We start from the raw sequence: 26,166 nt of genomic DNA on the forward strand, positions 1-26,166 counted from the left end.
GTGTTTCCACTTAAAAATAAATAGGTTTAATAACTAACCAAGCAAGTATTCATTGACAAACCAGAGAGCAGTTGCTGTGGGTCCCTCCTTCACTCACCCATCAATTCAGCAAAAATTTAATGAGTACTCCTATGGGCTCAAGAAGCAGTGGGGATATAGTAGGCAAAAGGAAAAGTTCCTGCTCTCAAATGAGAATTACTATGAATTAACCAGTTATGTGGTTCCTTTATTAGTTTTCTAATACACATTTTATATATTAAAACTATATTTAATGAGTAAAAATTCATCCTTTGGACATCACTAACCTGGGTTACAAAACATTTAAACAGAATAAAGATGATAAAAAAGTAGCAAACTATTTTGTAAGATTCAAAATTCAGAATGGCCTTCTCCCAATTAGTCCCAATCAAAGAATGTTTATTATAAGAATAATTGCTACCCAATTTCACACTACAGGAAAAATCATTAAAAAAAAAAAAAAAAGGTTATTCTTTAGGGGGAATGGGAGGTGAGCCGAGAGAGAGAAAATGAATAAATTTGCCAATGTTTTATAACACACCAGACCATTTTAATAGGTTAGTGCATATTAGTAATAATACCTAGGAAATGTATTTCTTAATAAACACTAAGACACACACGTTGACTCTACAACACAAAATACTCTTATAATTAAAATCCACTGACATGCCAAGTCAAGGATGAGAGTGTCAAGCATTTATTTTTCAACGAAAGGTTTTATTCCTCCTATTCTTCTTAACTATTTTACAGTTTCTAAGTGTCGTTCCCCCAACAAACTATAAGATGACCACTCCTCACAATCAAGTTCAACCTGGCCCTTTGAATGATTCATACCCAGAAGAATACAAGATCGCAGCCCTTATCTTCTACAGCTGTATCTTCATAATCGGATTATTTGTTAATGCCACTGCCTTATGGGTTTTTAGTTGTACCACCAAGAAGAGAACCACTGTAACCATCTATATGATGAATGTAGCATTACTGGACTTAATATTTATAATGAGTTTACCCTTTCGGATGTTTTATTATGCAAAAGGCGAATGGCCATTTGGAGAGTACTTCTGCCAGATTCTTGGGGTTCTCACGGTGTTTTATCCAAGTATTGCTCTATGGCTTCTTGCTTTTATTAGTGCCGACAGATACATGGCCATTGTGCAGCCAAAATATGCCAAAGAACTTAAAAACACAGGCAAAGCCGTCCTAGCATGTGTGGGAGTCTGGATAATGACCCTGACAACTACCATCCCACTTTTACTGCTCTATGAAGATCCAGATAAGGCCTCCACACCCCCCACCTGCCTGAAGATTTCTGACATCATCCACTTAAAAGCTATTAACATGTTAAACTTCACTCGACTGATACTTTTTTTCTTGATTCCCCTGTTCATCATGATTGGGTGCTACTTAGTCATCATTCATAGTCTCCTTCACGGGAAGACATCCAAGCTGAAACCAAAAGTCAAGGAGAAGTCTATAAGAATCATCATCACACTCATGGTGCAGGTGCTCATCTGCTTTATGCCTTTCCACGTCTGTTTTGCTTTCCTGATGCTGGAAGGGGATGAGAACAGTTACAATCCCTGGGGAGCCTTTACCACCTTCCTCATGAACCTCAGCACCTGCCTGGATGTGATTCTCTACTACATTGTTTCAAAACAATTTCAGGCTCGAGTCATTAGTGTCATGCTCTACCGCAATTACCTTCGGAGCGTGCGCAGAAAAAGCTTCCGATCAGGTAGTTTACGGTCACTAAGCAATATAAACAGTGAAATGCTTTGAATGATAAGCAGGTTTTTGTCTTTAGTTTCTTTATATTCACTTTACTAACTACCCTAAGGCCAGTGGATATTCTGTATGATATTACCAAGTCCCTTCTCTCCTGAAAAAAACAAATTTAAAAACACTTTTGTGGGATCTTAGTATGTGACAACATAATTAAATATTCTTAATTATTTTAATGAATTCATTTTTTTTTTTCAAAACTTGTATAAAACATATTTGGAGTTACTGGGAGAAAAATATCCAATTTGTATTTCACAATGAAGCCTTATCTAAATACACAGTTGACAACGTTTTGGATTTAATTCTACGTGCAAGTGGGTTGACGTCAATCAAGTCAGTAGGCCAAAAAAAAAGAAAAGAAAATCCACTTACTGTTCAAAATAGTTTAAATTGTTAAATTATAATTTGATTAAACCCAAACCAAAGCTCCCTTTGGTTTAATTTACACTCAGTATTGACGGGCTAAATCTTACTATATTTTGTGTTCTAAACACCAAACTTCCAAGATTCCTACACAAACAACTATGTTCAACCCATCACTGTTACATGTCACCAACCAAAATTAACAGGAGCAATCACCTGAAGGGGCCTGCGAAGGCAATCTCCCATCAGCCCTCCCCTACTCTGAATTCATTTTTTTTTTTTTTTTGCAAACAGATAATAGTCATTCAATAAACACTTACTGAGAGCCTACTGTGCACCAGACTCTACATAAAACCAATGCAGGAGACCCAATCCGAGAATCTATTTCAACCCAATAACCCAAGTTCATTCCTATGACATGAAATTTCCTGCTGTAGGGTAAAATATATTTCTCCAATATAAACAGTTTGCTCTTCTTATTGATTAAACATCACATTACAAGAGAATGATTTTTTCCCAGGCCATATGTCATGGTATAACAGCACTAGTTAGGGACATGGGATTCTTACCGTAGCCTTGCCATTTAATTTCCCCTAATAAAGTAACAAACCAAGTAACTTCCCCATTTGAAAAGAAAAGGAAGTGAACTATAATCTGTAAAGCACATATTATTCTAAATATTATGGAAATATGAAAATGAGTCTATCATAACTTCCTCTCTGCTAAATCACTTTCATTACTCTTAACATGATCCCCTCCTAATGGATCCTAAGAATCAAATAAATGCATTAGGTAGAAATGGATTTCTATAATTAACATGGGTAAATTCATATTCTTAAAAAAAAAAAAAAAAAAAAAGGTAAACATGAAGAAGGCTAATCATAAAATAGTGTTTTAATACTAGAAGATCCCTTACATGATCTTCTAGTCTAACTCTTCTGTTTTATATATAAAGGAACTAAAGTCCAAAGAGGTTATGTGACTTGCTCAGTTGAAGAACCAGGACTAGAAACCAAGTTCCTGTTATGTCAACCACCAGTTTTCAATAATAAAAAGCAAACAAGTTCACAGAACATAAACATTCTCAGAGCTACATAAGATAAAGGAGTCAAGATGGTACTGAGACATAGTTTCTCTTAGACGTAGTTTCTCCACAAAGAGAAAACTACTTGAAGTTTTTAGTTTAAATAGTCAAGTGAGCAAGATACTTTAGCAAATATCTTTTAAACAAATTATTATTTCTGAAACATGGGAAATAACTCCTATATTTGATATATAGGTTTATGGTATGTATATACGGTCATAGCCTACTCTCAACTATACAGTCTAATCTACTCTTACGTAATTTATTTAATTTTTTTTTTTTGAATTTTTTTAAAGATTTTATTTTTAAATACACCCAGCATGGGGCTCGAACTCACAACCCTGAGACCAAGAGGTGCATGCTCCACCAACTGAGCCAGCCAGGTGCCCCTTGCTAACTTATTAAATGGCAAGTTCTCTGCAATGGGTTTTCTTGATGAGAAGAACTTAACTTGGGAGCATAAAATACAACAAAAAACTTTATTGACACAAAGTGAAAATACATGTTATGGTTCTCACAGTAAAACTACAGATAATCTAAAGCACAATTAAAAAATAATTTTATTAGGCTGTAATCAGATACATTTTAACATGATGTATGAAAACTCAAAATTCCACTTATTCTGAAGAGTTTCAATTCTGAGAAACAATATAACATCCATATGTAAATACTAATAACTAAAAAATAATAGGTATTTAAGGACAGTTGTGTGAGAGGCATGGGTTTCTAAAAGCACCTAATAGGGCGCCTGGGCGGCTCAGTTGGTTAAGCGACTGCCTTCGGCTCAGGTCATGATCCTGGAGTCTCTGGATCGAGTCCCGCATCGGGCTCCCTGCTCGGCAGGGAGTCTGCTTCTCCCTCTGACCCTCCCCCCTCTCATGTGCTTGCTCTCTCTCATTCTCTCTCTCTCAAATAAATAAATAAAATCTTTAAAAAAAATAATAAATAAATAAATTTAAAAAGCACCTAATATACATAGCTTTTAATGGAGTTATCTTTACTTTCAAAACACAATGGTGACATTTTCTGAATTTCAAATAACAGTCTTGAGAATGTATCAGATGCTACGTATAATTTCTATGCAGGACACTAGAAAAGAAATGAACAGGTCTACGGTTCAAAGACCTTACCTTATAGTCTTATGGGCTACACTGCAATCAAGGCTACCCCTTCAACATTACAGAAGGTAAGGCAATTGAGTACATAAAGTAAAACTAGTTCTCCCTCAAACAGCCAGAAGGATGGCATGGAAGGCCCAGGTCATAATGACAATGACAATGTAATAAACGCTAGGGATCTTAATAAATTTGCTGGAATACACATAAAAGGGCAATTACTCCTGCCAAAGGGCGACAGGTGCAGAAAGAAAACCAAGCAGGCATGAGAATACAAATACATAGCATGTTAAGAAAGCTGAATGGAGTGGCCTGAAACACTGGACTGGGGCCAGATGATGAGGACTCTAAAGGGAAAGAAGAAAATCAGTATGAGGGGTCGGGGGTTGTCACTGCTAGGATGTTTGCATGAAAGAGCTCTCTTAATTCTTCCACTGCCTTGGAAGTATAGAGTTCTGACCCTCAATTTACATATGAGGATCCACTATAAACTGAGCTCAGGAAGGGAATTTGAGAGAAGTAACTTGCTCGAGATCATACACAAGTAATACCGTGGGAGAGCTGGAATCTCAAATCTGGTATATCTGACGGCAAAGCCTCTGCGCTCCCACTGCTCAGATTGCTTTGCTGCCATCCTGGAGGACTCTGATTTTTACTTTGAAGGAAATGAGGATTTAAAAGATTTTAAAAGGAAGACTGGCATGATTGAACTTGCATTTTGGAAGAATAATTTCTAACCACATTATCTGGGATGCTTTGAAGTGGATAGGAAGACTAGTTAGAGAATTATGGAACAATCTAGGCAGGAAAAGATCAGAGTTTAGGGGCGCCTGGGTGGCTCAGTCAGGTAAGTGTCTGCCTTCAGCTCAGGTCATGATCTCGGGGTCCTGGGAATGAGTCCGGTGTCAGGCTCCCTGCTCAGTGGGGAGTCTGCTTCTCCCTCTCTCTCTGCCTCTCCCCTTGTTTGTGAGCTCGCTCTCACTCTCACTCTCTCTCTCAAATAAATAAATAACATCTTAGAGTTTAGACTGACCTGACAGCAGGAGTAGAGAAGATGTGGTGAATGAATGATTTACACAGGACTTCAAATTAACAGGACCTGGTGCCCTAGTCCAAGGATGAGAAAAGAGAAAGACTGGATGACCAGGTAGATGGAAATGCCATTAATGGAGATGCGAGCCCAGCAAAAGAGGAGACCAGAAGAGATGAGAGCTCAGAACATGACAATTTTCTCTGAGTCTTAGAAGCCACTAGAAATATGACTCTAGCAAGATCAGGAGAGTATATGAGCTGGAGATAGAAAGCTGGGAAACAAACAACAGATGTTAACTGTAGCTGACGTCATGAGAGTGGACAAGGAAGCCCAGAGTAAGCTTGAGAAAGGAGCTGCACACAATAAATAAGATCAAAAAGTACCAGGAGAGAGCAGTAGGCTGGGGCTCAAGGCAGCAGGTTAGTTCATGAAATAATGGGAGCTCAAAAGTATTTATGAGCTACTGAAAGGGCAAATAAAACAAATGAAAATGAGACACTGGCTTTAAAAATTAGTTGGCTGCTAGGGACATTTTTTTTTTTAATTTTTTTTTTTTTAAAGATTTTATTTATTTATTTATTTGAGAGAGAGAGAGAGAGAGAAACAGCATGAGAGGGGACAGGGTCAGAGGGAGAAGCAGGCTCCCCGCTGAGCCAGGAGCCCGATGTGGGACTTGATCCCAGGACTCCGGGATCATGACCTGAGCCGAAGGCAGTTGCTTAACCAACTGAGTCACCCAGGCGCCCACTAGGGACATTTCTAAGACAAGTTTTAACTACAGTCAGGTAAAAAAAAAAGAGAGAGAGAGAGAATTAAATAGAAATGAAGAATTGTAGAGAGTGCAAATAAATTTGGCATTGGCAGCAAAAGAAAAAGGGTAACAAGAGGTTATGTGAAGAATACTGCAAATTATAAAGCACGCTGACTAAAAAAAGAGTAGTTTCCTCTCCTGAGTTTCTGAAGCTTTGCTAACATCTAATGAAAGATGTATTCACAAAATGCAGAGTTTACTGAAACAAAGATTTATGTTCCAAGAAGTCTATGTTTGAGAAAGCTTCAGGACTCTAAAAAGCCATATGTAATGTTTCATGATTTGAAAAGGAAAGAGAAATATGTTCTCATTCAGGTGATGGCTGAATTAACATTCATATTGTCTTTCAATATACTTCCATATCTCAGGAGGCCGTAGAAAGAACCAAAAAGAATTAGCCTAGATGAGAAATGTTTGGGGAAAACTAATGACTTAGTAACACTGCTTCTCTTCTGAATCAATATGAATCAGTCCTGATGACTACACTATTTTCCACAACAGCAAAAGAGTCAACTTAAACTTCTCCATCTAGGGGCACCTGGCTGGCTCAGTCAGTTAAGCGTCTGCCTTTGGCTCAGGTCGTAATCCCACGGTTCTGGGATCGAGCCCCGCGTCGGGCTCCCTCCTCAGCAGAGAGCCTGCTTCTCCCTCGCCCTCTGCCTGCCACTCTGCTCTCTCTCTCTCTCTCTCTGTCAAATAAAGAAATAAAATCTTAAAAAAACAAAACAAGGGGCGCCTGGGTGGCTCAGTCAGTTAAGCGTCTGCCTTCGGCTCAGGTCATGATCCCAGGGGTCCTGGGATCAAGCCCTGCATCAGGTTCCCTGATCGGCGGGAAGCCTGCTTTTTCCTCTCCCAGTCCCCCTGCTGGTGTTCCCTCTCTCACTGTGTCTCTCCATTCAGATATCATTCGGAATCACACATTATTAAAACAGCTAACGGTCAACAGTTATTTAATGAGTGCAATAATAATTAAGTAAATCCCATAAAGGCTACACTGTAAATATTAACAACATAAGTGTGAAGGCTATTAGATCACTAACTAACTATATTTTTAAGGTAGAGATCCAAAGTGAATCTGAATTAAGATACATTCAGTACCCAAACAGTTCTCTAAAAACACATATCTAAATTAAAATAAGGCAGAAGTTAGTACACACAGAATTTTAAATATCTGATGTATCTTTATTTCACAGTATTTCATCTCTCAGATACTTAATTCCAAGATGCTTTAAGGTCATTTATATGTGCTACTCTACTTTTAGATACTAGTTATTTCATAAACCAATACATGTTTTGTTTTATTTTTAAAGAAGATCAACACAATATGAAAGCACACACACACACACACACGGGGGACCAACCTTGGGATTAGAGGGTTGGAATTTTCAGTCCTACCCTCTGATCTACCTAACACTGAGTTAGGTTGGCCACTGCAGGCTGGCTATGAAGTTATAAACTTTGTTTTATCTTTGGCAGAAGTATCTAAACAATATCAATTTTAAAAACATCATTTTTCAGAAGCTTAACTTCAAATTGTTTCCAAATCTAATCTAACTAAATTTTGTTTAATTAGTTCATAAAACTACAGACAAAATTTCACTATAAAAATACAAAATTAATTCTACCCTCTGGACCAGAACAGGACATTCATTAAAAATTCTCTAAAATATGGGATCTCAAAGCTGGAAAGAAGAGTGAGTGTAATACAGATTCTGTTTCAAGAACATAATGAAAAAGTGACTAAGTATACACTGGATTCTTTTGCCCTTAAAATCAATTTTACAGGGCGCCTGGGTGGCTCAGATGGTTAAGCGTCTGCCTTCGGCTCAGGTCATGATCCCAGGGTCCTGGGATCGAGTCCCGCATCGGGCTCCTGCTCCTTGGGAACCTGCTTCTCTCTCTCTCTCTCTCTGTCTCTCATGAATAAATAAATAAAATCTTTAAAAAAAAAAAAAAAAAAAAAAATCAATTTTACAGCATCTATGAGTTTAATATATTCTTTTACTGACTTCCATGTACAATAACTTAAATCAGATTTAAGTAATTATTAAGCTAATCTCTGAGAGCTACTTACAATCCAGAAGGCAAATTCCCAGCTGCAGCGATACCAAAGAAATACCACACGGCCTCAACGAGGACGAAGTCAGCCAAGGCCGACAAAACCCAGGAACCCAGCAAAAAGGACTAAAAACAAAACAGGAAGAACGTTATTGAAAGGAGTCTTCAAAAAATAAACTAACATTTATTTAATTAGAACCAGCTCAGGTACATTATTTCTTTTAATTTTTTTTTATTAGCATAGAGTTTTCAAAATGGGGGAGTAAAGCCATATTGGTGCAATGCATTAACACTTTCATAATTTCTAAGTATGGTAAAAAAAAAAAAGAAGATATTTATAGCTTGATTTATTTTTAACAAGTAACACACAAACCATTAAGCAAAATAAGTGATTAAAATTTTACTGAAGTAAAATCCTAATAAAAATTTTTACTAGCCACTCACACCTGATATTATCTATTATCATTACCATTATTATTTTATTATGCAAGTGGCTTAAATTTAAAATTTTTCTTTGGCTAATATCCATGTTCCAAATCAGATAGAGGACCATGTAATTAAGAGATAATTGTTAGTAATAACATCAAGCTTAACAAAACTATTTAAAAATAAGAAAACAAAAATACTTTTTTTCCATAACGTAAGTAGCAAAGGGAAAATACATAAAAACTTACTGCAAATTTTCTGCTTCCATATCTTCTTTCAAATATCCTAAAATTATAAATAAGCAGACTACTGCAGAAAGTATCTTTCAAATCAAGACAAATTATTCTTCCACATATCAACCTCCAAATCTAAATGGGGATTTAAAAAAGAATAATGAGTAAGATTTGTTCAGATTTCTGCCTTATAAATTTATTACATTTACTTTATACTGCTTATTTTTAATACGCTAATTTAATAAAAATAATGATATACACACAAAAGGAAAACTCCTCCATGTAGGCAGGTCCCCACCTTTACAGCCCAGGTGCCCAAAAAGCAGGGCATTAGAAGGGGACTCTTGCGTATTTGGCCAGATAAACCAAATTAATCCCCCAAATCAGAAAGATACCAACTTGGGGCCAAAGGGCCCTTATGTTCCCTTACAGCAGTGGTTCTCAGGGCTGGCCACATACTGGAATCCCCTGGGGATTTTTTTTAAAAAGTACACCAATGTTTAGGCCTACCACTAGATTTTTCAACTCAGCTGGTCTACTGTGAGGTCTTGGCATCAACGTGTGTGTGTGTGTGTGTGTGTGTGTGTGTGTGTAGTTTATTCAGATAATTCTAATATGCAGCCAGGGTCCAGAAGAAGTGCATTATAGCAACTGAAATAATACAGAATATTATATTCTGACAGAAAGCAGTAATTTGGATAAGTAACTGAAAGACTTTCAGAGAAACTTGATAAAGCCAACATGAGCAATGGTATCAATTACATCACCATGAAGAAAAGATGTCAGTGTTCCAGAAGTAGAGTATTATGCTTAAAACGGCTAATCGAGTATTTAGCAAAGAAAGAAAAGGTAGTAGGTTACATACCATAATTTGCACTAACACTCTGTGATACTGCGACTTATAATAAGAAATATAGATTTGGTCTTTACTCTCACTTCTGCTACAGAGCTCTTAAAATCCTTTCAACTTCCTAACTGATGAAAGCCAGAAAGGTGTCTTTTTTTATGTTAGTGTGTGACTTTTAGATGGATCTAAGAATGGGGGCTGGTTGCCAAGGGAACCAACCTTGGGATTAGAGGGTTGGAATTTTCAGTCCTACCCTCTGACCTACCTATGAGGGAACAGAGAGGGGCTGGAGGTTGGATCAACTGCCAATGGTCAATGATTTAATGAAGGCTGCATTAACACCCGAAAGGACAGGGTTCAGAGAGCTTCCACGGTGGTGATAACATGGCACCTCAGAGTGACCATGGAAGCTCTGTGTCCTCCCCCCATTCCTTGCCCAATGCATCTCTTCCATCTGGATGTTCATCTGTGTCCTTTATCCTATCCTTTTATGATAAACAGGTAATCCAGCAGGTAAAATGTTTCTCAGAGTTCTGAAAGCCACTCTAGCAAACTAATCAAACCTAAGGAGGGGGTCAAGGGAACCTCTGATTTAAAGCCAGTCAGTCATAAGTACTAGTAACAAGTTGGACTTGCAATGGCATCTCATGTCCGAGGGGGAGATCGTGGTAATCTCTAATTGGTTGCCAGCTGGTCAGAAGCACAGGTTAGAGCTGGAAGAGCTTAGATCATCTAATCAATACTCAGACTTGGAATATAAAGTTCTGAAATGTTAAGTACAAAAATGCTTTTAAAAACGTTAAGAATGCATACTAATCATAATTAAAACAGACTTAACACTGCTTTTCTTTTTGCAAACTTTTTTTTGCAAACTTTTTGCAAACTGCATTTCCATGAGTAAGAAGTGAATGTGAGATGTGCCTACTAGTAAAAGGAAATACTGCAACTGCTTCATTATAACCAGCTTTCCTGCAAATATTAATAAATGCAACTAGAAAATTCACTTGCTGGAGTATTAAAAATAAATGATATTTCTTAAAAATTTAGAGGCTTTGGGCGCCTGGGTGGCTCAGATGATTGAGCGTCTGCCTTCAGCTCAGGTCATGATCCCAGGGTCCTGGGATCGAGGCCCACATTGGACTCCTGGCTCAACAGGGAGCCTGTTTCTCCCTCTCCCTCTGCTTCTCTCCCTGCTCATGCTCTCTCTCTCTCTCTCTCTCTGTATCTCTGTGTCTCAAATGAATAAATAAAATCTTTAAAAAAAAAATTTAGAGGCTTTGAGGGACGAAGAAGAACAGAAAAGAAAAATAGCAGAAAAGAAAGCAGAAAGAATAGCAGAAAAGAAATAGCCCATCAAGCAAAGATTCTGCCTTCTCTCTCCACAAAGGCCCATGAAGCAGAGCTCACCTGGAAGTCGTCCTTGACTGCTTGGAGGTCATACACGAAGAACCTCTGACAGTGCGGCAGGAGGAGGGCTAGCAAAAGGGACAGGGCACTGGGGACCAGCAGAAGACCCTTGGACAGAGGTGCCTTATCTAGAGAGAAAAAGAAAACATCTTTCAGAATGACTGATTCTAAGACTTAAAAAACTGCTTGGGTAAAAAGCAAGAGAATTCACTTCCTTTGTATTAGAATGAAGACATTGTTCACAAACTCTGGAATTTAATTCGTATTAACATATATCCTCAAAACCTCTATCTGCAGAGGTAAGTGATCAAAGGGCACTGGAAAACAAGTGGAATTTGCTGGCAGGGGTTCACTGTCATTTGACTCTCACATGAGACAAACCAAGTTTACAGCCAGTAACTTCCACAGAATACTTTTCAGAAATGGTCACCAAAGTGTGACAAAATAGACAGAGGAGTATGTTTTCTACCAAACTGACCAGTTAGCTCCTGAGCATGTATGAGATTCACACACATAAACATTTTTTCAAAAAAATTAAAAAGCAGTTAAAAGTGCTACCTCGGCTGCCTGCGGTGGGCAAGCTGAGGTTTTCTGCCAGGGCTACCGCTGGGGCCCAAGTCAGTTTTCCACTGGAGAACCTTGTCTACGTCTCAGGCAGCCTTCAGGTTACGGCTCAATTTCCACTTCCCTCCAACAGTCTCAGTGAAGCATTTTAGCCTCAGGGGCTTTGGCCCCACTCTGCACCTTTGTTTCCAGGTACTATTTGAATAGTCAGGGTTTCATGCTTCTTTTGCCTTCCTGACCACATTGAACATACCTGAGGGGAGGCCACCTGCCTTCTCTTCTCTACAGTGGCCACAGAGCCTAGTGTAGTTCCTTGCACATATGAAATGTTCAGATCATCAACAGGTAAGACCACAGGAAAGTATCACCGATGGCAACATTCTCAGATCGTGTGAAGTACACTTTAACTGTATCCCCTTAAGAAATTCCCTGGGAGTGAATTTACTAGTTACAGTTGGTAATGTGGTTATTGCACCCGTTTTAAGTATATAAAAATAGACCAACTGTTTCCTTTCTGGTAAGGTCTTGCAAACATCTAAATTGGAACCATTAGTAAGGTAGTTGCATACTGTCTTCATGACCCAGATGCAACCAAGGCTCCAGGGAATCTAAAAACTAAGAGAGCTCCTCATGGCCTAGCACCTCAAAAGTATAGGAGAGCACTGTGGCTGTGAGCTTGACCAACCTAAATTCTATCTTGAAGCATTTGTTCTGCTCACCTGTAAAACAAAGAGAAGAGAAGCTACCTCAAAAGCGTCCGAGAAGCAAATGAAAGGAAGAATGCCTAGAGGGGAGACGGCTCCTGCCAGCACACGCACACTACCCAGGAGGAAGGGCTTCCTTCGGGACAGGCGAGCTCCTGCATCTTTCTGACAGGACGGAAGATGGAGCAGGGGTGATGCAGCTGCACCCTGAAGGGGCAGCGAGGATCCCATCTCCTTCTTCAACTTGGGCTTCCACCTATCCTTGTGAAATGGGCCCCAACGTTCATTCCTGCCTCTGCCTTGCTAGCTCTGGAGCAACCCGACATTACTGGAAGAAATCACAGAGCTGAGTTGCAAGATCTCCCTGCAGGTTCATGGTCTCCAGTCTCAATGGACACTCTCCACCGACCAGCAATTCTACTGCTTTTCTCCAACTTCTCATTTCATCCTATCTCCTCCTCTCTCCTCTCTCCTCCAACCTCCCTGCTCCACACTCCCAGCTTGGCTTACATGTCGCCAAGTGAAGAAATGAATGCTTTGCTTGGGTTATTCTCCATCATCCCCTAAAATTAATAAGCACTTCCGATAGGTCACACATTATCCTATGCCCCCGGGGTACAACAATTAATGATGGACGAAGCCCCACTCCTTTGTGGTTTAGACAGGAGAGAAAAGAAAATACACAAAACTAGGTAAATATGTATTGTGTCAGAGGGAAATAAATGCTATAGAAAAATTAAGCAGGATAAAAAGTGTGGTTGTGCTATCCACCATGGATTGCCTGGTCTCCTTCCAGACACCTGCCCCTAGCTGAAGTTAGGGATGACAATATGACTTGCTTTGGCCAAGCCAGTGTGACAGATGTCACTTTCGTGGAGATACCTGAAGAACAGTGAATGGTGTTTCCCTCCACCAGTGCTCAAGGTGGTAGCTAGGCTATCAGATCCCAGAGGTGAAGACAATATGGAGTAGACCTCCCAGGTGACTGGCAACAGAGAGGTACCTTCCATGAGAAACAAATCTTGTTTTAGGCCCCCAATATTTTGCAGTTGTTTGCTACCGTAGCATAACTCAACCTATCCTGATTTAGGGGAAAACACAGTGCTGGGGGGAAAGAGGAGTACTATTTTACGCAGGGTGATTAGAAGGCCCCTCTGATACAGTAAGATTTGAGAAGGGACCTGAGAAAATGGGCCCTGCAGATATCTGGGGAACTGGCTGAGCAAACAGCAAATACAAATGCTTTGAGGCAGGAACATGCTCAATATGATTAGGAAGCAGCCAGGCCGCCAGAGGCAGCTAAGAGCAAAAGATACACAAGGCAGACAGGTAGGATAGAAGGTCAAAGAAGTGGGGTAGCAGATGGAGCAGTGCCCTGTAGGCAAGCATAAGGACTTTAACCTTTCCTATAAAAGTGACGGGATGCTTTGGGAGGATCTAAGGAGAGGAATAACATGATCAGACATGTTTTCAAAGGATCACTTCGCTTGCTATATTGAGAAGAGATTACAGGAAGGCACGTACAAAAGAAAGGAGACCAGTTAGGAGGCCATCATGACAATCCAGGCAAGAGATGAAGACGGCCTGGCCCACGGTGGTTTAGTTGGGGGTGGTCAGAGTGGTCAGAATGGGGATGCGCCCTGAAGGCACAGCAGGCAGGATTTGCTGGCTGACTGGGTGTAAAGTATGCACAAATGGAAAAGTCAAAGATGACTCCAAGGTTTTTGTTCCGAGCAACTGGAAACACTGCTGCCAGTTACTAAATAGAAAATCCATCACCCTTGCCCTTCCCATACATACAAGAACCAGGCCCATCTTGCAAAATACTCCCAACCCCCATCCCTATCCCCACTTGTCAGGGCTCTACCCTGTACCCTGCTACTCAAAGTAACCCGTCCACAAACTGCTAGCAGTCCACAGTGAGGTACAGAGTTTGCACCAGAACGTGAACCAGCACACTGCATCCTTCAGGGAGGAAGTCCTGCTTTGAAAAAAATCAACCGAACTGAACATGTGCTTTGCTCAAATGTCACCTCATTTGTGACGACCCCATGTAACTACCTTTCTATCCCCTTTGTTCTGGATTATTTTTTTCATAGCACTTATCAACAACTGACTTATTAAATAGTGACTCATCAAATCTGTGATTCAGAATGACTGTAAGATACACCATTATTTTAGGTGTCACTAAAAAAGAAACAATGCCTTATAAAATTCTAAGATGTTATCAATTATAAAGGACACCCAATTTTACAAACACTAAAACATGAAAAATGCAATTTAGAATCAAGAAATATGTTTCTTTGTGTATTGCTTCTTCAAAGCAGCAACTCCGTCTGGGATATTCACTGCTGCAGAATCTCGCATGCTGAGAACAGAATCTGGCCCATTAGGGCACTCAATAAGTGTTTAATGAAAGGTGACTGATGTATGACGGATGCTCAATAAACACTGGTGAAAGCCACCCCAGTGCCCATCCGTGGACAGGTGGATAAACAAAATATGGTATACACATATAATGGAATAGTACTCTGTCTTAAAACGGAAGGAAATTCTGGCACCTGCTACACTATGGACACATCTTTCAGACATTATGCTGAATGAAATAAGCCAGATACAAAAAGATAAAATACCATATGACTCCACTTATATCAAGTACCTAAGTAGTCACACTCATCGAGACAGGAAGTAGAACGGTGGTTGCCAGGGGATGGGGGAGGGAGGAACAGGGAGTTGTTCAATGGGTACAGAGTTTCAGTTTTGCAAGATGAAAAGAGTTCTAGAGATAGATGCACAACAGTGTGAACGTACTTAATGCCACAGACCTGTACACTTAAAAATGGTTGAGATGTCGATTTTAGGTTATGTATATTTCACCACAATTAAAATTCAAGACTAAAAAGAAATAAAATAATTACGGAATGAATAACTGATCCTAATGTATACAATCATTTTAATTCTGTTCAGGCCTAAACAAACCCCTACTACAGATCTGATAACTTAAATCAGACACCTCTACCATTAAGTCCTCCTCTTTTTTTTTAAGTCCTCCTCGTAAGATGAGCAAAAATCAGATCTCCAAAGTCTATGCAGAAAGCAACAACATACAAATGTCCAAGAAGTCCCAAACCACAGGATAAGTATACAGTATTACTATGGACAGCAAGATTTACTGATCAATTCATGATCTGTACATGTCACTATTTGAAAATTTCACCTCAAAAAAAAAAGGAACTTTAAACAATTACAATTATTAAATTCTCATTAATAACATGCATACTTAAGTGTTTAGAGATAAAGTGGCTACAAAGTTTTTGAAATGCATCAAAAAATAAGATGTACTGGGGCACCTGGGTGGCCCAGTCAGTTGAGCATACAACTCTTGATCTCAGCTCAGGTCTTAATCTCAGGGTCATGACTTAAGGCCCTGTGTTGGGCTCCACACTCTGCTTAAAAAAAGAAAAAAAAAAGGACTGATGAAATAAATAGAGGGATGGGTATGTGATACAGCAAATATAAGAAAAGGTTAATTGTAGAATCTAGATGGTACATATATGATGTTCACTGTACCAATCTTTCAACTTTAAGCATGTTTGAAAATGTTCATAATAAAACATGGGGGGGGGGCACATAGTAAATCACAGAATTTGAAAGCTGAGAAAAAACCTCAAAATACACGAAGCAAAAATTGACAGAACTAAAAAGAGAAACAAATAAATCCACAAATACAGCTGAATACTTCAGCACTCCTATCAGTAATCAATAATATAAGTAGACAGAAAAATCAGTGTTATGGACTGAACTGTGTCCCCCCAAAATTCATGTGCCCCAACCCTCAATGTGACTATATGTGGAAATGGAGGCTTTAAACAGGTAAAGTTAAGTGAAGTCATAAAGGTAGGGACCTAACCCAATCTGTCCATACAAGAAGAGACACCAGTGATGCACACATATAGAGAAAAGACCATATGAATACACAGGGAGACAGCCACCTACAAGCCAAGGAAGGAGGCTTCAGGAAAAACTTGCCAACACCTTGATTTTGGACTTCCAGCCTCCTGATCTGTGAGAATATAAATATCTGTTATTTAAGCCAGGCAGTCTGTGATACACTGTTATGGCAATCAGTGAAAATACATAAGACTTGGGGCGCCTGGGTGGCTCAGTTGGTTGAGCGACTGCCTTCGGCTCAGGTCATGATCCCAGGGTCCTGGGATCGAGTCCCACATCGGGCTCCTGGCTCAGCAGGAAGCCTGCTTATCCCTCTCCCACCCCCCCTGCTTGTGTTCCTGCTCTCGCTGTCTCTGTCTCTGTCAAATAAATAAATAAAATCTTTACAAAAAAAAAAAAAAAAAAAAGAAAATACATAAGACTTGAAAAACAACATCCATCACTTTGACCTGATTGGCTTTTATAGAACACTCCACTCAACAACAGCAAATTACATTTTTTTTTCAAGTGTATATAGAACATTCCCCAAGAAAGATCATATTCTGGGCCATAAAACACATCTCAATAAACATAAAGAAATTAAAATCATACAAAGTATGTTCCCAGACTATAAGAGAATTAAACTAGGGGCGCCTGGGTGGCTCAGTTGTTAGGCGTCTGCCTTCGGCTCGGGTCATGATCCCAGGGTCCTGGGATCGAGCCCTGCATCGAGCCCCACATCGGGCTCCCTGCTCCACAGGAAGCCTGCTTCTCCCTCTCCCACTCCCCCTACTTGTGTTCCCTCTCTCTCTGGGTCTCTCTCTGTCAAAATAAAATAAAATAAAATCTTAAAAAAAAAAAAAGAATTAAACTAGAAAACAGAAAGATGGATGGAAAATCCCCCCAAAATTTGAAAATTAAACATTTTTTTTTTAAGATTTTATTTATTTGAGAGAGAGAGAGAGAGAAAATGAGCAGGGGGAGGGGTAGAGGGAGAAGCAGACTCCTTGCTGAGCACAGAGCCTGACACAGGGTTAGATCCCAGGACCTGGAGATCATGAGACCAGAGCCAAAGTCAGACGCTTAACCAACTGAGCCACCAAGGCGGCCCCTAAACCACATACTTCTAAATAATATTTAGGTCAAACATGTTGGGAGTCACAAGGGAAATGAGAATATGTGTTAAAGACAATGAAAAGCTAAAGTACAACCAAGAAAAATTTGTGGCCTAAAAGCAGTGCTTAGAGGAAAATTTATAGCATTAAATGCTTATATAGGAAGAGAAAGGTCTCAAATGATGATGTAGGCCATAAGCTTAAAAAAAAAACAAACAAACAAACAGAAAAGGAAGAGCAAATTAAACCCTAAGCAAGCAGATCAAAAGAAATAACATATGGGCAGAATGCAATGAAACAGAAAACCAAAATACAATAGAGAAAAATCAATAAAACTAAAAGCTGATTCTTTGAGAAGATTGATGAAATTGATACACCTCTAGGAGGACTGATCAGAAAAAAAAGAAGACACAAGTACCAGTATCAGGAATGAAGGAGGGGGTGTCACTACAGATCCCACAGACATCATAGGACAGTAAGGGGTTGCACAACATTGTAAAATGTACTTAATGTCAATGGACTGTACACTTAAAAATTAGAATGGTAAATTTTATGTATGCACTTTTTATCACAAATAATTTTTAAAAGGATAACGGAATATTAAAAATAACATTTTATCCCTTAATGTGACAACTTAGACAAAACAGACAAATTCCTTGAAAGATACAATCTACCAAAGCTCACTCAAAAAGAAATGGATAACTTGCATAGTCCTATAGAAATGAAGAAATTGAATTTCTTAAGTTAAAAGTCTTCCAACAAAGAGAACTCTAGGCCTTATGGCTTCACTGAAGAATTCTACCAAGTATTTAAGGGGAAAAGAGTACCAATTCTACACAAACTCTTCACCACAAAGAGAACACTTCCTAATTCATTTTATGAAGCCAACATTACACTGATACCACAACTAGACAAAGGCATTAAAACAACAGACCAATATTTCTTAGGAACAGAGATGCAAAATTCTTAACAAGATGTTAGCAAACTGAATCCAGCTACAAAGAAAAAGGATAAAACATCACAACCAAGTGAAGTTTATACCAGGAATGCATCGTAAATCAATGTACTTCATTATATCAATAAAGAAAAATATACCACATAACTCTACTCACACCCTCTACAATGATCTGCTTATTCTACAGAGTCAATTTTTGTCAACTCACGAGCCAAATGACCATTGATCAAATCTTACTACTAATCCTATCCAACATGTACTGAGCACTTACCAAATGCAAAGTACTATACACAGCACTTTATGCATACTACCTTGCTCCTGACACTCACACCTCAGGACCTTAACACTTGCTACTCCCTCTACCCAAAATGTTCTTCCCACGTCCAGCTGATCCTCACCACTCAGTCCCCATTTCAAACAGCATCTCCTCAGACTGGCTTTCTCTCATGACTTTATTGCTCCGGAGCACACCACGCTATTTTATTTACTTCATAGCACTTTTTCACTATTTGAAATTCTTGTTTGCTTACTTCTTTGTCTGTCTCCTTTACCAGAATGTGGACTCTATGAAGGTAGGGTTCTTGTTTGTCTTGCTCTGCTATATTCCCGTACCCAGAATAGCACCTGGCACAGAGCAGTGTTTCAGTGTATTTGGTGAATGAACGATGTGAGGTAGAAACTACCCTCTCCAAACTTACACATGAGAAAACTGTGATTCAAAGAGAAGCTACCTGTCCATATTCACAAAATGTCTTAGCCTGGGTTCCAGTGAAAGTAAAGGGAGAGACAAAGGTTTATAGGCAAGTAGTTTATTTTGGAATGTGATCCTAGGGAGCAGGAATGAAGGACATGGGGAATCAAACAGGGAGGGAGAGTCAATACAAGGATTCATCATCGAGTTGGCCACCACTCCGAGTGACAGATGTTCCTGACAAGGTCTTGATCCCAAGGAATTTTCCAGGAAGCCTTGTGAATGTATCTCAGAACGATCACCCAGCGAAGAAACAGAAAAGCATTTTTATCCATCATCCCTCAGTAGTCTATAGTGGCCATAGAAAGAAGCCCCACAGGAGGACCAAACAAAGAAGCTTTACCAAACCAGTCCAGCTAATCCAAACAAGGCTGTAGAAACATATGGAATCAGAGGTGAGGCTGAGTGCACTGAAATGCTGTGCAAGGGAAGATGTCTGCTGTACCGGCTCGGGAGAGGCAGAGCCAGGTCCAAACCCTGACAATCCGGCCGAAAATAAAACTGAAGCCCATGCTGCACTGCTACAGAACTCCAGGGCTAAACAGGATTTTCACCTGGATGGTAGGTTTTACGGGAAAGACATATACAGTCACAAACATCAGTCATAGAAATTAAAGTGGTGCCTTGTGTACTAAAGTAAATGCAATTGTGAATGGAGATATAAAGGCTGCAGTTGGGGGAGGGTGCAACACAGAGCAGTGGGTACTTACCAAATGCTGAATTGATCAAAAGTTTTAAAATATACATAAACCCTCTGATCCAAAGAAGTCTACATTTACCTAGGAATTTGGCCCAAACTAATTGTCATGGATATGCACAAAGATTTTGCTACAAAGATGCTCATCACAACCTGTTTATAATAGTAAAAAGACTAGAAACAACATGAATGTCCAGTAGGAAAATGGATAAATTATGCTCTATCCACAAAATGGAATAATATTCAATTTTAAGTAGCAGAAAACTAGTTCATGCTTGGGAAAACTGATCCTAAATAGTAAGTGTGAAATCTTTCTAGCAGTATTATTATATAATACTTTTAAAAATAGTAAATAAATAGCACATGGGTTTTTAAAAGCATCTATCAAAATATTACCAGTGGTAATCTCTGAATGATCTGTTCACAGGAAATTCAAATTTTTTTAATAAAAATCTATTTTAAGAATTAGAAAAAATAATGTTTAACTAGCTACTAATTCAGTAAAAAGTTTCATTAAATCCCTACCTAATGAAATAAGGCAGGTCACTAGCAATCTTCTGGCCTTTCTGTGAGTAGAGCCAGGAAGTGGTTCATATATGAAGCCCCCAAACAAGGATCAAATGAAAGTTAAAAAAAAAAAAAAAAGTCACTTCTCCTCAACAGGTCCTACCACCTCTGAAAATAGAGATGCTACAAATTTTTGAGAATAACAGACAATATATTAATCTCAAAGTAAAGATGCAAAACATCTATGGCCAATATAAAACAACAAAGTTTAAGATATTTCTTTTTGGGTCATTCACCTCTTTGGTATGACCGAAGTACACAGCCATCTCTTTGTGGCAATGAATAGCCATCAGGCTTTGGTGACTATGTATTATCCTAAAATAATTATTACAGTATATGTGGATTACTTTAGGCCAGGTGCTATGTTTTAAAAAGCACCATCTCAGTGAATGCTTACTATAACCATGAGGCAGCAATTAGTTTACCTTCTTACTCTAGGTGAAAAATAGGCTAAGAAAGGTTAAATAACTTGCCCAAGGTTACAGCTAGTTATTTGAGGGGCTGAGATTTAAACCTAGTTCTATGTGACTCTAAAGGAAAAAAATGGTTTTCTAATATAGAATAAGGAAATATGATATCTTGACATCATGGTTCATTGTCCAAAGAGATTTTCGTTATTACTATTTTTAGTACTTTACATGTTATCTTTTTGGTTCCTCAAAAAGTTAAACACAGAATTACCATATAACCCAGCAAATCTACTCCTTGTTATATACCCAAGAGAACTGAAAGCAGATGTTCAAATAAAAATCTAAATATGGATAGCAGCATTATCGTAATAGCCAAAAAGTGGAAACAACCCCCAAATGTTCATCAACACATGAATGGATAAACAAAATGTTGGTCTATCCTTACAACAGAATATTACTCAGTCAGTAAAGGAATGAAGTATTGATACATGCTACAGGACGGATGGACCTTGAAAACATCACGTTAAGTGAAAGAAGGCAGCCATGAAAGCAACATGTTGCATGATTCCATTTACAAGTAAAGCTCAGAATTTAAACATCCATACAGACTGAAAGCAGAGTAGCGGTTGTCAGAGGAAGGGAGAGGGGAATGGAGAATGAATGCTTAACATGGGTACTGGGCTTCTTTTTGGGGAGATAAAAATGTTCTGTTATTAGACAGTGAGTGGTAATGACTGCACAACAATGTGAATGTACTGGAAGTCAATAACTGAACACTATAAAATGGTGAATTTTGTGCCATGTGATTTTTACCTGAATAAAAAATATGCATCTTTTCTGCCCTGAAGACACTAACCACAGGTCTTGCAAAGCTTAGCCATGTGGGCTGTTACAGAAGCATCACAGCTAAAGAGAGCAGGGGTGGGACTTGGGGGGAGAAACCCGGCAACTGTGCCTGTCCCCACAATTCAGCCGTGTAAAAATACACAAGTCAAAAACCCCAGTGTGGTTCACACCCCAGAGAGGAGAGGCCACCATATCCTATCATATTGGTTTCTCTATTTCTGACCACTTGACTATTTGGTAAACTTCTCAGGGTTCCACAAGAATGGCGTCTCATGAAGTAACTTCAAGTTTTTCATCCGAAAGGGGCTAGAGCAAAAATAAGCATGGAAGTCCAAAAAAAGTACAATAACCTGTGCGCTGCAAGGGCCCCCTTCTGTTACCATCATGGTTTATTCTTTGGAGCTATGAGCTTCCTAGAGGAAAGCTCAATGAAACTTATCCTCAGTGTCCAAATTAGGGAGGAACGAGTGCCTTCTGGTGACATCTCAATAAAGATTTCCATAAAATTGCCTGGGAATCAAAAGATCCCAACTTTATTTTTGTCACATTCATTTTCTTATAATGTTCAAAAGTAAAATGCTGTAAGCCATCCACATTCATCCTCATGTACAGAGGAGAATTCAAGGACACTGGGCAACTGCCACACTGACCATTCGTCACACAGGTCACCAAACAACCGGGCAGACTGCCTGGCTCATGAGGGCAGCCAATAAACACTGGTTACTGGACCAATGCTTAAGAAATTCATCAGGGAAATGAAGAGGAGAAAAGACGAAGAGTTTCCAGAAAACACCAACAAAAAGGCAAGGAGGAGAACTTACCCTCTAGATACAAAAATGTATCCTAAAACACTTAGCCTGAGTTAGGGGGACAAAAAAGAGCAATAAGATTTAAAAAGAAGTTCTAAAACAGAGCCTAACACAAAGGCTTCCATGCCAGAGAAAAGCGTGCCAAACCTGCAGGTCATCAACAACAATGGCATTAGTCACCTATCCTTTTATTTTGGTCCAGCCACTATGTGGGACACTACTCAGGTTTATCCTTCTTAATAAGAGTTTATATAAACATTAAGCCTTTCCCAAAAAAAAAAAGAACAAAAAAACAAAACAAAACAAAAACAACATTAAGTCTTTCATTAGGCATAAAATGCAGTAATTGTTAAAAGTGCTAATTAGACAGGGAATACAATTACAATGAAATAATAATTTTAAAAGCCAAAAGAAGAAAACTACGAATGTTATGCACAGGGGATAATTATTCAACAGTAGGAACGACTCTGAAAAAGTGAACCTGTGGATAGTTCTGAATCCTGTGATAAACCATAAGAGAAAAAAAGGTAATTTTAAAAAGGGGAAAATATGTGGTTATTGGCAAGGAAATCTGTTCAAGCGCCTTTTAAAGAGGCCAGGCAGGGATCAGTGAGACGGGGGAAGTAGATGGCATAAAATACATGATCAGCAGATTTCTGTCACGTAACAGTTCAGTCCCAATGTTGCCAGATCCAAGCAAAATCTGGATTTCCAACTTTAAAATGTTGGGAAAGTAACTCTCCTCCCACCCCTGTACCCTCACCACCAACACACGAATCAAACAAAACACATCTGTGTGGCCTGCCAGCTTTCAAGCCTGGCCTAGAGAATCACCAGAGAGGCAGATGTCTGTCTGAGAAATGCTAGTTTAAGAGAGGGCTGCGCTGGAAAGGCCAAGTACGAGGAAAGCGTGGCCAGTAACAGCTTCATGACAAGCCACAGATGGTTCTACATGTTCAAAGACCCAATGAATCTCTGAATGAACCAAAGTCGGGTGACAAGGAAGGATACCACAGCTACAAAGATAAACACTAGAACATCTGAGAAGACAAATGGGGAAGGGAGTAATCTACTCAGCAGATGTTTAACACAGGCTAAATGGGTCTATTTTGGGAAAAGATGCAAACAGAACACACATTCATAAGGCGGAGAAACCCAAGTCTGACTCTGAGTCTCTGAGGATCCAATGAACCTCTTCTACTAGTGTCTGGCGGAAAAGCCTAAGAGAACCAAATTTAAAATCCATTTGTTTGGACTTGAATGTGGCCTTTGGGCACCGGATCTGTGTGTGAGGGGGCATGCAGCTGACATGTGTAACTGCCGGTGCAGAGATTGGCTAGCTGATGGGGACAAAAAGCCTCACTTAAACTCTAAGCATGTTTTAAAACTGGTCCTAAAGGGACTAAAGAATCAAATAAAAGCAATGAAACCACAAAGACAGCTAGATAAAATTTCAGTTCAAGATGACAGACTCGTACACCTGTCCACTTCTCATCCCTTCTAAAGTTAAACTGAAATAAAACAACCCTCAAAACACCAGAAAAATGTCTCCTTCCAAACGAGTCCAGGGAACTAATCAGTAAATATCAAGACCTGGGGAGAAGCATGAGCAACATGAATTACTTATCAGAATAATAAAAATTATTCGGTTCTGTTCTATTCTATTCTTAGGATAGAGTATTTCTCAAACTTCAGTCATTCCCATTGCAGCACCACAATTCTTGCTATATCCCAGTATCACCTATCTTACTATTTAATATTTTCTTTAAATCACCTTACTATGATTTAGTTAAGTAAACGTATTTTAATTGAAACTCAGTATTACCACAGTAAATGGAAAATGAGTGTCACTTTGTCATCAATAGGTGGTAACTACAAAACTAAACACACCTTACTAAATTCTCACTGATTTTATTGCTGATAGAAAGGCCCGGGCCTACCTCCTGCTCTCTGCTACGACAGGAAACTAGTGCTGTCAGGTATTTCAGCCTAGTGCCGGAGACTTACTCTTTGATACAATCAAGACGAAAGGGAGTCATTCATTACCTTACCTTCTTTCAGTGACACTTAATGCTGGACCCACATCCTGTCTAAACCATCTCCAGTAGCGTCAACACATGTGCACAGTGACCGCTGGGCCAGCAGCCCCTTCCACCAAACCCCGCCCCAGACACACGCTCTCCCATTTCTTCCCACGCACGGCCATTCATTCCACCGCCCCAGCTGAAAAAGAGGCTTTACTCCCAAAACGAAATCTAAGAAACGCTCTCCAAAGAAAGGGAGCAAACCACTTCAGGAGGACCCCGAGAGGGTCGGAGGTCTGACAAAAAGTAGAGAAGAGCTTGGGGCAACGTCAAACTCCCAAAGCAGATGGCAACCTGGGTGACAGGCAATGGGGACAGCGGGTGGCAAGAGGGTTATTCTGCAGACTGCAACCGGCTTCTCACCATCCCTTGCCCCAGTGCCTGCTTCCCACCTCTGCGCCCTGTATGGAAACCAGCTGGTCCACATGCCTCACATACTTGAACAGAGCCTACAGTCAGCCCTGACATTTAAGGTATGGGCCTCATGGGGACAAAGACCTACCACAAATAAAGAGGAAACCCGTGCCAGCTACTTTCACTACGTACAAGAATGGCTAAGCATGTATCCAGAAAGTTCACTACCTGTGTCCTCTATATGAAAGTTAACTCCAGGAGAGTGTCCCCAGCATCAGGGAAAAAAAACAAAGAGGAAGCCAAGAAGAAAATGATACAAGAATCAAGAAACAGCAGTAGTTGAGTTGAACTTAAAGTAGTGAAGAACTACCAGAAGGAATTAAGAGACTCCTGGAAACAGCACAGGTTTTCTGACCTGGGCTCTCTTTCCTTCTGAATCCAATCACACATCTTGGTTCTACCACAAATATACAATCATAATAACATAAATAGGGCTACTGGTTTTGATTTTCTACATAAAAATCAACTTACTGACAATACATGGAAGGCTTCGTTATCATCACAGAACAGACTGTTTACAGCATATCCAGAACACAAACCAGGAATTAGAGGAGAGAAGAGGTACACATGCTCTTGGTCTAGTTTCTCATCATCTACTGATCGTACCAAAAATCGATAAATCACAAAAAGGGGTTTCCTCCATTATTTAAAATCATAAAGGTTAACCACCTCAAGGAGTAACCAAAAGAAAACTAAAAGATGAAGGAGATGTTGGAATGGAAATCCCTCATCTTTCATTATGGGAAATCTATAAACAGAACCAGTAGTTGACAAATCAGTAGAGGCATAAATATGTCATTTAAAGCTATAATAGTAGCTATAATAGAAGCAGCAAAGAAAAAGGAACTTAAAAATGGTTACTCCTAGGGTGCCTGGGTGGCTCAGATGGTTAAGCGTCTGCCTTCGGCTCAGGTCATGATCCCAGGGTCCTGGGATCGAGCCCCACATCGGGCTCCTGGCTCAGCGGGGAGCCTGCTTCTCCCTCTCCCTCTGCCTCTCTCCCTGCTCATGCTCTCTCTCTCTCTCTCTCTCTGTATCTCTGTGTCTCAAATGAATAAATAAAATCTTTAAAAAAAAAAAATGGTTACTCCTAGTAAGGAGAATTCATATTATATCCTTAATTTTTTTTTTTTACCATATGCT

At 39.5% G+C, this 26,166-nt stretch overlaps 2 protein-coding genes across 2 annotated transcripts in view; one reads left to right on the forward strand and one right to left on the reverse strand.

The window, feature by feature from the left end:
- Positions 1-26,166, reverse strand: part of UBAC2 (UBA domain containing 2) — a 177,584-nt gene that overhangs the window by 137,444 nt on the left and 13,974 nt on the right. Inside the window, exons 2-4 of the mRNA XM_044913525.1 lie at positions 11,178-11,305; positions 8,939-9,058; positions 8,281-8,390 (exon numbers count right to left, since the gene is read on the reverse strand). Coding sequence (XP_044769460.1) covers positions 8,281-8,390; positions 8,939-9,058; positions 11,178-11,305 — 358 coding nt within the window. The remainder of the gene's footprint in view (positions 1-8,280; positions 8,391-8,938; positions 9,059-11,177; positions 11,306-26,166) is intronic.
- On the forward strand, positions 802-1,797 carry GPR18 (G protein-coupled receptor 18). Its single transcript, XM_021695956.1, has one exon. The coding sequence runs from the start codon at positions 802-804 to the stop codon at positions 1,795-1,797; it is 996 nt and encodes a 331-aa protein (XP_021551631.1).

The sequence above is a fragment of the Neomonachus schauinslandi genome, chromosome 3 (assembly GCF_002201575.2).
Source record: "Neomonachus schauinslandi chromosome 3, ASM220157v2, whole genome shotgun sequence".
In the NCBI taxonomy this organism is placed as follows: domain Eukaryota; kingdom Metazoa; phylum Chordata; class Mammalia; order Carnivora; family Phocidae; genus Neomonachus; species Neomonachus schauinslandi.